Below are 14,819 nucleotides of genomic sequence, written 5' to 3'. Positions count from 1 at the left end.
TCAGTGATTTACACCAGCTGAACATCTGGCCCACAGTTCCCTAGCATACAAAAGTCCAAAATGAGTTTGAAACTCCGTAGTCAGAGGGAAAGACAACCTGACTAAGCCTCAAAGGCCCATGGAGTTAGCACCTCACCAGCCTGTGGACGGTCTTAGTCCCAAGTGTTCATGGACTGAGCACCTAACTTACAGAAAGTTACAGGATAAATGACATATGCTACAATCCCTATGGGAGAAATGCATTGCTTCTTGGATGCCTCCCACCCAAATGGTAGCAGAGTGCAGGAGTGTTCATGTGGTGCTACCAGCCCAGGGACACAGATCCAGCCCATTTCTGGCACTTTGTCCTGGTCAGGGACAAAATCTTCAGCATGAAGACATGTGGCTATCATGCCCAGACCCTCTAGAATCCCAGTTCTAAGAGATCTTGGGGAAGCTAGAGGGACCAAAAAAGTCGAACCAGTGCAAGATAGTGAGCTGAGGGTCAGATCTCTCAGCTGTAGCTTGTGAGCTGATACTTCCTGAACTGGATTCTTCTCCTTTCCCTTGTAGTCTTGGCTGACACAGTCAGTCCTGGTGCCTGCTTCGTAGACCCTCACCTCTCCCGCTTTGGGTGGTGGAAGCCATCATCCTTCCGCATACAGAACCAAGAGAAGAGTCTAAGTGAGTAGCAGAAACATGGCTGGTCTATTATTGCAGTGCATTCCATGATGGTTAGGGTATGATGGACAGATAAATGAGTGTAGTGTCACAAGTTACTTGGAACTCCTTAAAATTAAGTGAGGTACAGAACTTTGAGTTTTTCTGATCATGTCTGCACTGTGTGAGTATCTGTCCAGCACTCCCTAAGCCCACAAAGTGCGGTCCCACCATGCAGTGGGCTAAGTGGGAAACCTAGAAGGTTTCTTTGGGGGACTTGTCTTCTTTGGTTGTTCCAGTGTCTTGGGGAGGAATCTGGAGACTAGGTCCCCAGGACAGTGCACCCATAGATACCTACAGTAACCCTGAGTTCTGGCATCATAGTTCCTGTCACAAATACTGCCTACCTCTGTCCTGGTGCCAATGGCAGCAGCTCTCTCACCCATCTGACTGGCTTCCGCTCCCCTAGCCCCATGTGAGTTTAATCAGGGGCACACCCATGCATTGGGAAAGATCCCAGTTCAATGGGCTTTGGATCAGGCCCAGAACCAGCTGCTGCTCCACCTAGCAGCTGTTAACCAGGTGGGGGACTGTTTCCTTTTTAAAGCAGGCGAGGACGCAGGGTCCCCACCTGCTGCCATGGGCTCTCTGGCCCTGAAAAGCTGCGGCTGCTGTGCTTCCCACCATACAACCCTGGAAGGCAGTGTGATGGGTTGAATCACAGAAACCCCCTTGGGAACTGCCAAGTGATGTGCCAAGACTACTTCTGCCCCTGCTTTTCCTGCCAGCTCGGGACCCCAGCACCCTGTCTTGCTGAGCCAGACACACCCATCTGCTCCAACACAGACCCAGGGTCTGAATTACTTGCCCCAAAGCTGCAGACTTAACTGAAAGTAGCTCACAGAAGTGTTCTTGTCTTTAACACTCAGATGCCCAACTCCCAATGGGGTCTAAACCCAAATAAATCCATTTACCCTGTATAAAGCTTATAAAGGGTAAACTCATAAATTGTTCTCCCTCTATAACACTGGTAGAGAGAGATACACAGCTGTTTGTCCCCCCCCATATTAATAGATACTCTGGGTTAATTAATAAGTAAAATGTGATTTTATTAAATGCCAAAAGTAGGATTTAAGTGGTTCCAAGTAGTAACAGACAGAACAAAGCGAATTACCAAGCAAAATAAAATAAAACACGCAAATCTAAGCGTAAAACAGTAATACAACTGAGTACAGATAAAATCTCACCGTGAAAGATTTTTCAATAAGTCTCTTTCACAGACTGGACGCCTTCCTAGTCTGGGCACAATCCTTTCCCCTGGTACAGCCCTTTGTTCCAGCTCAGGTGGTAGCTAGGGGATTCTTCATGATGGCTTCTCCCCTCCCTTTGTTCTGTTCCACCCCTTTATGTATCTTTTGCATAAGGCAGGAATCCTTTGTCCCTCTTTGGGTTCCCACCCCCTCCTTCTCAATGGAAAGACACCAGGTTAAAGATGGATTCCAGTTCAGGTGACATGATCACACATCACTGCAAGACTTCTTTGCCCACTTGCCAGCACACACATATACAGGAAGACTTACAGGTAAAACAGAGCCATCTGCAGTCAATTGTCCTGGTTAATGGGAGTCATCAAGATTCCAAACCACCATTAATAGCCCACACTTTGCATAATTACAACAGGCCCTCAGAGTTATATTTCATATTTCTAGTTTCAGATACAAGAGTGATACGTTTATACAAATAGGACAATCACACTCAGTAGATTATAAGCTTTGTATTGATACCTTACAAGAGACCTTTCGCATGAAACATATTCCAGTTACATTAGCATATTTTCATAAAATCATATAGAATCCAACGTCACAGGAAGCATGCATGGAACATGCTGAGAGCATTCAGAACTAGTATCACACACACTCGCACCAGGAGTAGTTAGTTACTCATTCATAATTTCTTGGCATCCGACAGCCCAAGCCCTCTGGGTGCTTTAGCAAAAAATAACTAACATTTTGGATCCAAGCAGGCCAAATTCATATCCAGGGCAAGCTCATTACAGCACTGTGGAATCTGGCTCATTGAGTCTCACTGGGCCAGCTCCTCTGCTGGTGTGTATTAGCCTAGCTCCATTATGGAGCTATATTGGTTTACACTAGCAGAGGATCTGAGCCTGCATCTCCTAACCTAGCTGGAATTCCGATGACATTTGTGAAGTCTCGCCACACATGGGGATGAAGGAGCTAGAATGTAGTTAGACCTTCTAGGGACCGTGGTGTTGCAGTGGGTAAATGCACTAACCTGTCTTCTCTGCAGACGTGGGTTTCAATACAACATTGACTGCAACTTACACGAGGTTGAAGGTCTCATCCTAGTCCTTAGCGGGCATTTGTTCTAGCATGATACCATCGGAGTTTGTCATCACTTCGATATGTTCAGGAACACACTGCAGACCTTCAGTGCTGTTCAGGAATGGCCCACGGTACTGGAATAGCAGCTCAGAGAGAGGTGCATTGGTAGAGCTGTGGGAGACACAAGATTGGAAGAGCAACAGAATTATGTTAGCACTGTGGTGCGTTAGCGATGTTATTGGGAAGGACGGTCACTTACTAGCTGGGCTATTGGAGGCCAGGCTCCACATGCATTGCTTTCCCCTGCTCTAACCAGGGCTATCAGCTTCTAATTACAAGCCCCCAGTTCACCTAATGTTTATTAAACAGATGCTTTGCAGAATGTCCCAGCTGCCTTGTGCCTGTTTAACATCACACCCACCATTTGGTAGATGAGTGGGAAAGACCTTTACCCTCTCCTCTTGGTGAATCAGGGGCTGATCTGCAGCCCTTTCAGGTCAGTGGAAAGATTCCCATTGACTTCAATGGGCTTTGGATCAGACCCTAAGATTGTTTGTTTGTTTTTTTAACATTATTTAGAGAGGGCAGACATGCCTTCTCCCATATGACCTCCACATCCTCTTTGGGAATCATAGGGTGAGGCAAGAAATGTATTCAATGGGAGAAAAAAAATTACATTGAGAAACTTCCTATAGATGCATATGCCCCTCCAGCTACTATCCAGGCTTACCAGACATATCTTGTTGGACAATTAGCAACAGTAACTCTAAACCTATGGCTTTCCTAAGCACAGGAACTGGCCATCAAATAAAGTAAACTGGCAAAAATGCCATTATTATTAATTATACAATCAACAATAATAATAATGCTGAGGAGCAGGACCAGGAGCATAGACCAGGACTCTTACGTTAGGTGCTCTACATATACAGAACCAACAGGTGTCCCTGCCTCAAGGAGCTTACAATCTTAGCATATGTTATTTCAACTCATGTTAGAGACAGAGAGCGAGAGTGTGTGCTTCTACACCCACCCCCGCAAACACATGTGGCTTGTTGACAGCAGACACATCTGGAATTTTCTTGGCTGTATCCAGCTGCCTTCCCTGTCTCAGCTCAGGGAACAGGTGATGGGAAACACTGTGGCTCTGTGTAGCCATTAGAAGCAGCTGGGCAGATGTGTAAGTCCTTGTAGGGTTTGGTTTATGCAGAGAAATGGGAAGGGATAATGGCAGGGGCCAATTTGGGTTGTTCAGTAAATCCAGAACACCTCATCTTCCTAAAGCTGGGGGACTTGGAGAGGTTGAGTATGTGGCTGCCTGAATGAACAGACAGCAACGCCAGTGCAAGCCACGTGAAAATAATGGCAAGGAATCCAAGAGGGTTATGTAGCTTTAGTTTCATAATCGAGAACTTTGGAGGTTAGCTATTGAATTAAAGATAAGCAACCATGAATTACAAGGCCATTGAAGAGTTTAGTGGTGATATCCTACACCACTACAGTATATTTGACAGTGGGGCCTTTGGTTATAATAACTATGGGGAGAGGGACCTGAGCTCCCCGTGCATGAGAATTGGCTGTCCTACATCCCAAAGCAACGGCTGACAACTCTGTCTCTGACTTCTTCAAATATTTGTGCCCACATGCGGGACCAAGGCTGGTCTGCCGGGTAAGGCACAAGATAAGGCACAAGACTAGGTGCTGGGAGACTGGGGTTGAATTCCTGACTCTATCACAGACTTCCTGAGTAAGTCTGGCTAAGACACTCAACCCCTCGGTTGCTCAGTTTCCTGGCCTGTTAAATAGGCATCATAATGCTATGGAAGGCAGGGCCTGCTCTACTGTTTTTGCCCCCCCAAGCAGCGTGTTGAATTGCTGCCGCAGACAGTGGGGGTAGTTCGTGTGCCGTTAGGGCGGCAGGTGTATTTCCGCGATGGTGGCAATTCGGCGGCAGCTTCTGTCGTCAGCCAGAAGACAGAAGCTGCGCTGCCACGGACAGCTGAATGCAGAAGCTGCCGCCGAATTGTCACCGCCGCGGAAACGCGTGTGCCGCCCTAACAGCACATGGACGCCCCTGCCATCCGTGGCGGCAATTCGGCGCTCTGCTTGGGGGCAAAAACACACTGACTGCCGCCCCTTGCAGATTGCCGCCCCAGCACCTGCTTGGAATGCTGGTGCCTGGAGCCGGCCCTGATGGCAGGTGGCTCTGTTACATATAGTCTTCCAAGTTCTTTATTGTTTAGCATGTGACCAAACATTTGGTCTTGTGAAGACATGATGTGAGGTGTTAGTTTCGGGTGAGGCAAGGTTCTGTGTGGAGGCAGCTTCTGGGGAGGGAGCCCTGTGAGCCACAGGAGAATTTGCTCTCTGATTATAGTCAGTTCCTGTGGCAGTTACCCCCTGGGAACTGGGCATTGGTGTGGGGCTGATTTTCCTGGATGAAGAGATTGCATGCTGTTTGTGACCACCTCTGTTCCAGGACTGACAGAGCCCACCCTCCCCCAAATCCATTTGGGCCAAAGACCAAATCTGAGGGAAGATACCCCAAGAGTTTCAGCCAAGAGGCTTTCAACCCAGGGACCCAGAAGGCACAGGGAAAAATAGAACACCTCAACTCATGATTGGGTAATTGAGGGATGCCTGTGAGTATGAGTCCAAGTCAAAGCTCCTGTCAGAATACAGCCTGCTGTTCCAGATGATATAATTTCCTGCTCCCCACAGAAACCACACAGTCCACAAGGGCATAGCTACTTCCCTGGGCATAGCCCTGCAAAGAGAGAGACAGATTATCTCACAGCTTGATTGACATCCCGTCCAAAAAGCTTCGTCTACTCCTGTGCTGACAGTGCATGATGGCATCTCCAGAAACAAATATGCCTTTGGCCTGCAGGCAGATATGCCCTAAGTGGCGTTCCAGACACCCATCTGTCATGTATGGGATGGGATGTGGCAGCTGGTGGGCATTGATACAGAAATATAGGGGAGGGTATTGCTCAGGTTCAACTTCTTCCTTGGCTCCATCCACCTGCATTCTCAGCTCCATCATTGTACCCTGCTGGCCCTCCTCCTTTTCCCTTCTGGACAGACCTCCTGTCCTATCCCCTTATTTCCTTGTTGGATTTGGTCCCTGAACAGACCCCTTCTGGTCCTTAAACTCTGAAACCTGTCTCCACATCATCCCAGCTGTACCCCACCAATCTGTGTCTTTAGACTAGAAACTATATGGCGCAGGGACTGTAATTTGTTTGCCCCATTTCCCTAAGGTCCTTCTAGGCTTGCAATGCTGTATACACGGCTAATAACAACATGCAAACCAAGCAGTGCAGGAGCTGAGGACCTTCTGGACCTAGTAAGGATCAGGGGGCGTCTGCTAGGATGTGGCTGCTCCTATTGCTCTTAGCCCGCTGCTGGGCATGTAGTCCTTCTTCCAGTTCAGTCTGGCATCAGATGGTACATCCTCTTCCCCTTCCCAGCTGTCCAGGAGGAGAGGATGCCAATGCTGAAGGTTCTGTCCATGCTGCTAAAGGAGATGAAGGATTTGCCACCATTGCGTTTGCTGATGTTCTCCCACCTCTGTTGAGTTATCCATTACATGACCCACTGTGTCTGTCCCAGCAAACCCTTTTGGGGGTTAATGATCTGACTTGCCAAGCGCACTGACTCATCTGGCCTGTGGCGCTTACTCAGTGAGCCTCTTAAAGGTCAGTGCCAAAGGGGTGGGATGCCTGTTTAAGGCAGGGTGCACAAATGTGTCTCAGCCGTTCACTCAGCACCTATGACAGTCATGCCAGCACTGCATCCAGCCCCCAGTGCCTAATATGGACCTTGTTTAGAAACCCCCTCTCCCCCTTAGCTCTGCTCGATCTGAGGAGGTCAGTAGCAAGCAGGGCAGCTGAGCTGCAAGCTGGAGGGGTCACCAGGAGAGGGGAACTGTTCCTCAGGAGAAAACATGGCTCTTGCTGGAAGAGGCAATGAGGTGTGAAGATCCTACTGCTGAAGTGAGCTGGGCATTTAGGGAGAGAGAGATGAAATTGGTCCCCTGGGGAAGTGAACAGAGGTGGTGGGCTCTGCGCAGAAGGGCTTTTTAGAGCGAAGATGAAGACACCCATAATGAGAACAGTTAGTGGCACATCCCAGCTGGACCCAAGCAACAATAGTTGCTCTGGTCCTTATTTAACCAACTGGCAGCCGGGGAGGATGCTGAGCAGAAAAGCCGCTGTGGCCAACATTGCTGTTGCCTGTATTTCTGTGCAGCTGCTAGGGCCCAGAGGCCTGAACTACGCGGGCTGCTGCTTTAGCTTCTTCACTGAAGAGTTCATCGTCCCAGTGAGGGGGTGAGGAAATAAACAACAGCTGATGGCTTGTGCAGGTCCGGGCCCGGGAGCCCTTCAGTTCCCAGAGCATCGTTGTGTGGGAGAAGGGGACGGACAGCGCTGTTTGAGAGCTCAGCAGCCTGGGGCCACTTGACTCACTCACCACAGATGTCTTGGAGGGGCAGCCCATTCAGAGAGAGAGAGAAACAGAGGCGGTGAGCACAGTCTGGTCATGGCCTGTGGGAAGTGCTGTGTCTGGGAGCTCCCAGATAACGGTAATGAGGGAATGTTGCAACCCTGATGATTTCGCCCTGCTGGACACTCACCAGTTTGCTGTACTGGACCCCCCCCCCTGGGGGGGGGGGGGCTCACAGGCTCTTGGTTTGTTGGGGGTGAGTAGAGTTTAGGCATGTTTGTGGGCCTCCAGGCAAACACCCCAGATGCAAACCCCAAGTCTGACCCCACCATCCAATTGCCTAAGTATTGAAATTAGTGTCAGCTCTCCAGTAGCTGCTGCATGCTCCCAGAGTACCACTGAAGCTGTGCACATGCTGGTCAATTGTCTCCCCCTTCAGGGATGGTGTGACAGTGTAAGCAGATACCACTCAGACACTGCAAAGGAGTTTATAAACACACACACACACACTCTTTACTCATAGAAAAAGCACAAGAGATATAGAAATCTGTACAAAACTAACAAATACCTGCATGCAAATCCCTCCTGCCGGTGTCCTCACCATTCAGAGAGACCTGTGGGTTTTGGGCCACCCTTTTAGGGTGGCCAAGTGCTTCCTGCATCCCTCTCCTCCTGCTCAGCCTTCAGCTTTGGGTCTCTCTCCTCTCCTTCTCTGAAGATGACTGGTGAGAAAGCTTCCTTTTATAAAGTTGCAGTCCCCTGTGTCAGGTGACCATCCTCAGTCACTTCAAGTCCCTTGTCAGGTGATCCATTGCTTGGTTACCATTTCACCTGGAAGAATGGGTTTCTCTGGGTGGTAGCTAGCTCATTGTCCAAGGTGCTTGCATTTCAGCAGGAGGTCTTCCAGGTTAATGACCCTTGATTGCTCTGCATTGTCCCCCCCACAGTTACTGCTCAGAGAGTAGGGCTGGGAATGTGCCATTTACCAACCCATCTCCTGAATGCCGTGGCATCAGGGCATGACGCTGGGCACCTGGCTACCCCCTCCAAGAATGGCCCTCAGCCCTGCGGGAGGGGACATGTACTGAAGGCAGAAAGGCCAGCCTGTGCCTGAAAACCACTTGTGCGTGTGTGAGAAACACTGTGCAGCTGTTTGTCCCCCGGAGCAGCAGGGTGCTGAGCAATGTCGGAGGGGTCGGCATTGCCTACTTGCAGTGCTCTCTGTCTGTGGGAAATCCAACACACTGAGATCCTTTCTTCAGGAAAGCATCAATAACGTTGACAATGGGACAGCCCTAGGTGACTGGCTAATGCCCTAGTGACTCCTCCAAGGTCGGAGCAGCCCCTGCACCCAGGAAGGCTGCAGTTACCTTGAGCCCTAAGGCAGTGCCTGGACCCTCTTGGTCTGATGTCCCAGATCCATGTCTTTGGAACAGCTCCTCTTTGTGAGCTGGAAATGGGGTTGTCCCAGGTGGTGTCTCCTCCTCTCCTTGATGCAGGCCCCTTTCCCTTCCACTAGAGCCAGAACAGTGGGTTGCCCCCAGGGATCAGCACACCTTTGGGTGGGCCCCTGCGCTATCTAGTCAGGGGACTTGCTTGGTCGTGACTCTCCATTGACTAAGGGGTATGCTAGTATCTTCTTGGTTAGCCAGCATATGAGGAGATATTTGACTTGTATCATGGATGGAGCTCTCATTGACTTCAATGGGAGCTAGGCAGAATCCTTTATGGGTTCCAGGGAACACAAAGGGTGGGATTAGATTTCTTAGTGCATCTAAACTCTTGTGCATGGGGTTGGGGTAGTACAGGAGTGCATTGTCTTCTGGGCTTCAAAAGTTGCTTTCGGACATGTGAGTCCCATTGAAAATGTGTTCTAAAGGGAATCACATGTAAACCCCGAAGGCAGCATGAGAGTTTCTTGGAGTCCCCAGGTGTTTATAATATCCGGTGGCAGGAGACAGCTAATGCACAATTTGCCTCTGTAGGGGGGTGGTCACCCACTCCTGCCCTAAAGGGCTTGAAATCAGCCCTGGGAGAGGGCTGTGGCTGGGGGCAAGCAGCCCAGGCTGATTGGGGAAGCAGCCTCAGCTGTGGCCACGCCCCAATCAGGGCCCAGCTGGCCTTTATAAGAGGGCAGTGGGCTAGGAGCAGATAGATACTCTCCCTCTGTCTTTAGAGGGAGAAGGGCCTGGCTGCTGGGGAATGTACCTGGGTACCTAAGGTGGAGCAGGGCTGGGGGAAGGTAAGAGGCACTGGGGTGCTCTGGCCTGGAAACCCTCCAGGCTACAGGCCTAGTAAAAGGCTAACTGGGTACTGGGGTTGCAGGGGGCAGCCCACAGGTAGGCAGAGGCAGCAGGTCCAACCCCCCATGCCTGTGATGAGTGGCTTATACTGCAGTCTGCCCCAGTGAATGGGGGCTAGATGGAGACTGGGCAGTAGCCAAAGACTGAGGTGAGGTGGGGATAGGGGGTGGAGGTTCCCCTGGAAGGGGGAGACCCAGAGACTGTGGGGTTACTGCCAAGGGGCAGCGCCCCAGTAGAAAGGGGCACCGGGGTCCAGGAGGGACATGGGGGGGCAAGTGGCAGCAAGACATTGGCCTGCAGAGGGTTCTCCAAGACAGGAAAAAGAGCTAATTCCCAGGATACCAGCAGGAGGCGCCACAGGGGTTACAGCCTCATATAAGGGGATCTAGAGGGCTTGAATCCAATGAGAAGGCAGAGTGCTGGTGCAGCAATGAGGAGAGGGGATGGGGCTACTAGGGGAAAGGCAGGACAAAAGAGAGACTGTGCTAGAAGCTGTTGCAGGTAGCACAACATCTGACAAAGCCCTGTGGCAACTAACTGTGATTTAATGGTTGAAAATGTCATTCAAACATTGGAATATGTGAGTTTTGCCCAGTGCCAGGCATCGTGAGGGCAAGTGATCTTAAACACTTTGGGCTAGATCCTTGGTGTAAATGGGTATAATGCCATTGAATGAAATGGAGCTGCATGGATTTATACCAAATGAGGGTCTGGACTGATTCTCAGGGCAGATGCACAATGCCAGGGCTGGATTAACCTTTTGTGGGCCTGGTGCCAAATGAATTTGTGGGCTCCCATGTAGTCATTATGGATCCCTTCTGAGTGTGGACCTGGTGTGGTGGCACCATGGGTGCCATAGTATACCCAGTACTGAATCTGAGACATTTTTCATTTTGATCACACACCTCTGCTTAACTATATGCATTGCCATACCCAGCTTCCTCAGCCCCCAGTTTTTCTCATTGGGCTGTACACCAATGTGGGTTTACCAGTGTCCACAGTGAGCAGAACTTTCATAGTGATCAGGGAAACTCCCCACAGATTTATCTCCTTCCTCAGTTAGACCTGCTATAGTCATGTCTCCAGTACCACCCTATTTCACTAGCCACTGTATGTGATCCTGGCCTCAGCTCCATAAAGTTCCACAGTCAACAGATACCTGATCAATTCTGACAAATTCCTCCCCCAGCACCCATCCTGCCATTTGAGCAAGCCACTTGCAAACATCGTTTCTCCAACCCTGGCTCAGTGAGCACTTAGCTCCTGGGAACCTGCAGTTACCAGCCTTCTTTTCCCCTTTGCTCCCATCTATGTGCTATTCCACTACTTGGTCATCAACACCTCTCCCCATGTTTGTTTCCCTTCTACCTTTGGATGTGCTCCCCAGACAGCTGGTCCTATTCTCCCCCTGCAAACCTGACCTGCTTCCACTTTCCCTGCTCCCCTTGACATTCCTGTCCTACTGGTGACCTCTGTTCCTTGCGGTTAACTCCAGTTTCTTTATCTGCTCCTAGCTTAATGGCCCCCAATAGTCACAGAGCCACCTGTAGTTTCTCTGGCTATAGCCATGGGGCCAATTGTAAGAGGCCAGCCTTAGCCAGGTGCACCTACTAGCTGTGGGAGGGGCAGCAATTCCAAGGCTGAGCATGCTTGAACCTTGCAACGGCGGCACTAGGGATTCTTAATCCTCAGCGCTGGCCTTAGGCAGCTGGAGACTCTGCAGTTAGGTGCTTCCCTACTCCAGGCCAAGGCTTTAAGTACCTGAGATGCCCATCACCTGCAGGGCCCCCAATTCCTATGCACCCAACAGCTAACACATAGTAGTGAAGTAGGTCCAGCCTGGATGATTTCTGAGGCTGGGGTGCCAGGAGATTCCACATCCCTGAGCAGCAGCTCTGCAACAAGCTCACACAACCCCGCTCTGCTATGAAGACAATGGAGTTACCCCATGTTTCCACCCAAAGCCTGTTGAAGTCGGTGGGAGTCTTTTTATTGTCTTTTATGGGCTGTGTATAGAAGCAAAGGAGCTAATTCTAGACTCTAGGAGTACAGTGCATTCTAAAACTATGCTGCGCTGGTTTACTATTGTACACAGGAGGGACTCACATTACCTAGTGCATAATCAACACGTCCTGCAGCACTTAACTTTTTCTGAGAGGCCTCCCAATTACTAAATGTAAACCTGCTTAGCTTACAAGGTTTGAAAACACCAGGTGGTATGGTTACAAAAGCAAGGTGCTTCTGAATTCAGTAGAAATTTTGGATGTGCACAGAATGGTTTCTGCATGGTTACAGAACTGCAGTAAAGTGGAACGATTTTCAGTTTGTGTGACTGGAGGATATCCGGATCCATATTGTAAGACTGTCCCACATAATAAGGAAAAGTTGAGGTGCCTTTGCTGTTCTTTTGTTCCACTTTTCGTTTCTGTGGGTAACTTGCCAATGCAATATTACTGTCATCTTTTTAAACAAACAAAACTAAAAAAAAAACCAGTAATGGTGGTTGAATATAGCAATTTTGGTCCTAGTTAGGATTGGGAAGAGCCAGCATTTGTTGCTCAATTTTATCCTACTTTTTCTACAGTAAATTACAGTGGATCAGTATTTGATTTGGGAGAAATGAAGTAACAGAGAGCAGCCTAAGCTGAACTTGAGTGCTCTTGAACTTTGAGGGTGTTCAAATCTGGAAAGGAGGTGCTAGATTCCCTTTCTGACTACTAGATAAATCTGAAAAGGAAAAGCCAATTTCTGCTTCTATGTCTCAGAAGTGGAAATGGAGTCACATCCTCCTGTGTGCCTGGTACAGTACCTAAAGCTGCCCAGGTCCTCTAATAAAGCCTTTCCGCTCGTACTTGTCATTTTAACTTTTCCTGGTGGGGTCCACATACCTCCCTTGCTAGGCTTTAGATAGAGGCACATTGTCCATTCATTCCACTCAATTCCTTCTTTGGGGGCTGCCAGCCAAGGAAATCTTCTGAGGGTGATATGTGGGCCAAAGCCTTCTACTCCTTGTGCGTGCATGTTCCTCATTCACAGTACCACCCTCTTCTAGCAGCCAGCTCTCCATTGACAGCAAGCTGGTGCATTGGGTCTCACCAGCTCTGGCAGCTTCCCTACTCCATCCCCCTCCCTTTCCTGTTGATAGCTGCCAAGGGAATGCTGGGAAATGTAGCTCCTTCCCTGCTCCAGGGCCGACTCTCCAGGCAGGGAGCTGGCCAAGGAACTACTGCTCCCAAGGTCCCCTGGGCTCCCGGCTCCCAGGCTGGATCCCTGTAGGCAGAGCATGAGAGTTGGAGCCTCCTTGCTGGTCTCTGGGCGCGGTGCGGGTGATACAATGTGGCAGGGCCCTGGTGCAGTGTACAGTATATCCCGGGTTGTCTGGCAGTCTGCTTGCCCCAGGGGCTGTCTGGGCCTGTGGGGGGCGGGGGGGTAGGTGTTCTCTGGGGCTGGAGGGTGGGCGTCGTGGTAACCAGGGTGCTGCTCTTTGCCCTCCCTCAGGGCCTCTTGCAGTGCCGCGGTAGAGAAGGAAGTGGGTGTGAGGGGCCCTTCTGAGTGTGGGCCCAGTGCCATGGAGCCATTGGCACCCTGGTAAGCCTGGTACTGCACAATGCCCTCCCCTGTTAGCATCCCACCCCACAGCTCTACGAATGCACCCTGACTGCTGGGCCCCTGTGTACAGGTCTGCCAATCCACCTCACTTCTGTCCTCACCATTTCCCCAGGCCAGAGACACTCTAGTAAGACAGAAACTCTTTTGAAATGCAAGCCACATTTGAAGTGAGGTCTGTAGTGGCCAGGCCTGTTGCATGACCCCACAATGGGCACCAGCTTACACCTCAGGGTGCAGCCAACTTCGGAAGTAGGCAGAACCTAACTCTACTGTAGTAACATTGATCCCAAACTGCCTCTTGGCTCCCAGGTTTGATGAGCACACCTGCCCCGAATGAATACCACACAGAGAAGGTGCATCCGCAGGGGGAACCTTATGCACCGGCTTATTCCTTGGCCGACCGCACTCGCTACCGTGAGAATGATCCCAATCCAGCTCCCAATGCCTATACCCTCCCAGGGACGCTGGGACCCGGACTTCCCATCAAGCCATCTGCCCCCTGCTACAGCATGGCCTCCAAAATGGATATGCGGAGGAACGCAGAGATGCTGGCAAGAGTCCCTGGCCCAGCATCCTTTGTTGTGCCTGAACCGAATGTCTACTTGCACCGGCAACCTGCTTACAGCATGTTGAGAAAGTACAAGTTCATAAGGGACTCTACTCCAGGGCCAGCGGACTACAAGACTGGCCGTGTCACCATCATCAAGCCGAGGGCCCCGGATTTCAGCCTGGGGATCCGTCACTCTGAGTACCTCACCCCCTTGGTTATTGATGTTATGGAGTGAGCCAGGCCACTACTCTGGGCTGTGGGGCTGTTCTTACCCTGAGGTCCCCAGGCTGGGCCATGACCATGTGACACCAGCCTATCACTGCATGTTAGCCCTAGCAGTTACAGCACACTTGAGGCCTGATTCAAAGCCCTGCAAAGTCAATGGAAAGACTGCTGTTTATTGCGGTGGGCTATGGATCTGGCTCTTGGCTTGAGACTTTCTGACTTCTGTCTGTGAGGTTCACAGTGTGATATGACTGCACTTGCCCACTGCTACCCCCACATCCCTGGGCCCTCGCCCCACCCCCGCATGTCACTGAATGGTTCACTCCTTTGTTTCATTTTTAAAATAAATCAATAAAGCCTGTTAAGTTTTAGCCTGGTTTTAGGGCGTATCGGGTGAGGAGTTGAGCTGTGATGTTCCAATATTATCGGGGTTTCCAGCTCCTCCCAGGTGCAGCATTCAAATAAGGAAACCCATCGTTAAAGCCAGATAAATATTGATTGATGTATTTTTAAAGGAGCTGATTCCCGACATGCTTGGAGCAGAGAGCTGCTGTGTGACCAAAGGATTCCCCCGTGGGCAGGGCACGCACATGCTCTCTGCGTGGTTAGGTGGCACACAGGAGATGGTCTTTTGCACACCACAGGCTCCGTTCTCTCTTGCATTCCAGCTTTGCTCAGAGGGGCCCTGTAAGGGAGACAGTT

At 50.3% G+C, this 14,819-nt stretch overlaps 1 protein-coding gene across 4 annotated transcripts in view; it reads left to right on the top strand.

Moving 5' to 3' along the window:
- The window catches only part of ODF3L1 (outer dense fiber of sperm tails 3 like 1), a 51,130-nt gene extending 36,636 nt beyond the window's left edge, over nt 1–14,494 (top strand). For all 4 annotated transcript variants that reach the window (XM_039491985.1, XM_039491984.1, XM_039491983.1 and 1 more), the window contains exons 4-5: nt 553–663; nt 13,652–14,494. In XM_039491985.1, coding sequence (XP_039347919.1) covers nt 553–663; nt 13,652–14,127 — 587 coding nt within the window. In that variant the 3' untranslated portion in view covers nt 14,128–14,494. The remainder of the gene's footprint in view (nt 1–552; nt 664–13,651) is intronic.
- Nucleotides 14,495–14,819: the final 325 nt, after the last annotated feature.

This window comes from Mauremys reevesii, linkage group 10, assembly GCF_016161935.1.
Source record: "Mauremys reevesii isolate NIE-2019 linkage group 10, ASM1616193v1, whole genome shotgun sequence".
Classification (NCBI taxonomy): domain Eukaryota; kingdom Metazoa; phylum Chordata; order Testudines; family Geoemydidae; genus Mauremys; species Mauremys reevesii.
Note: the sequence above shows the minus strand (reverse complement) of the source record. Positions and strands in the feature narration are given on the sequence as shown.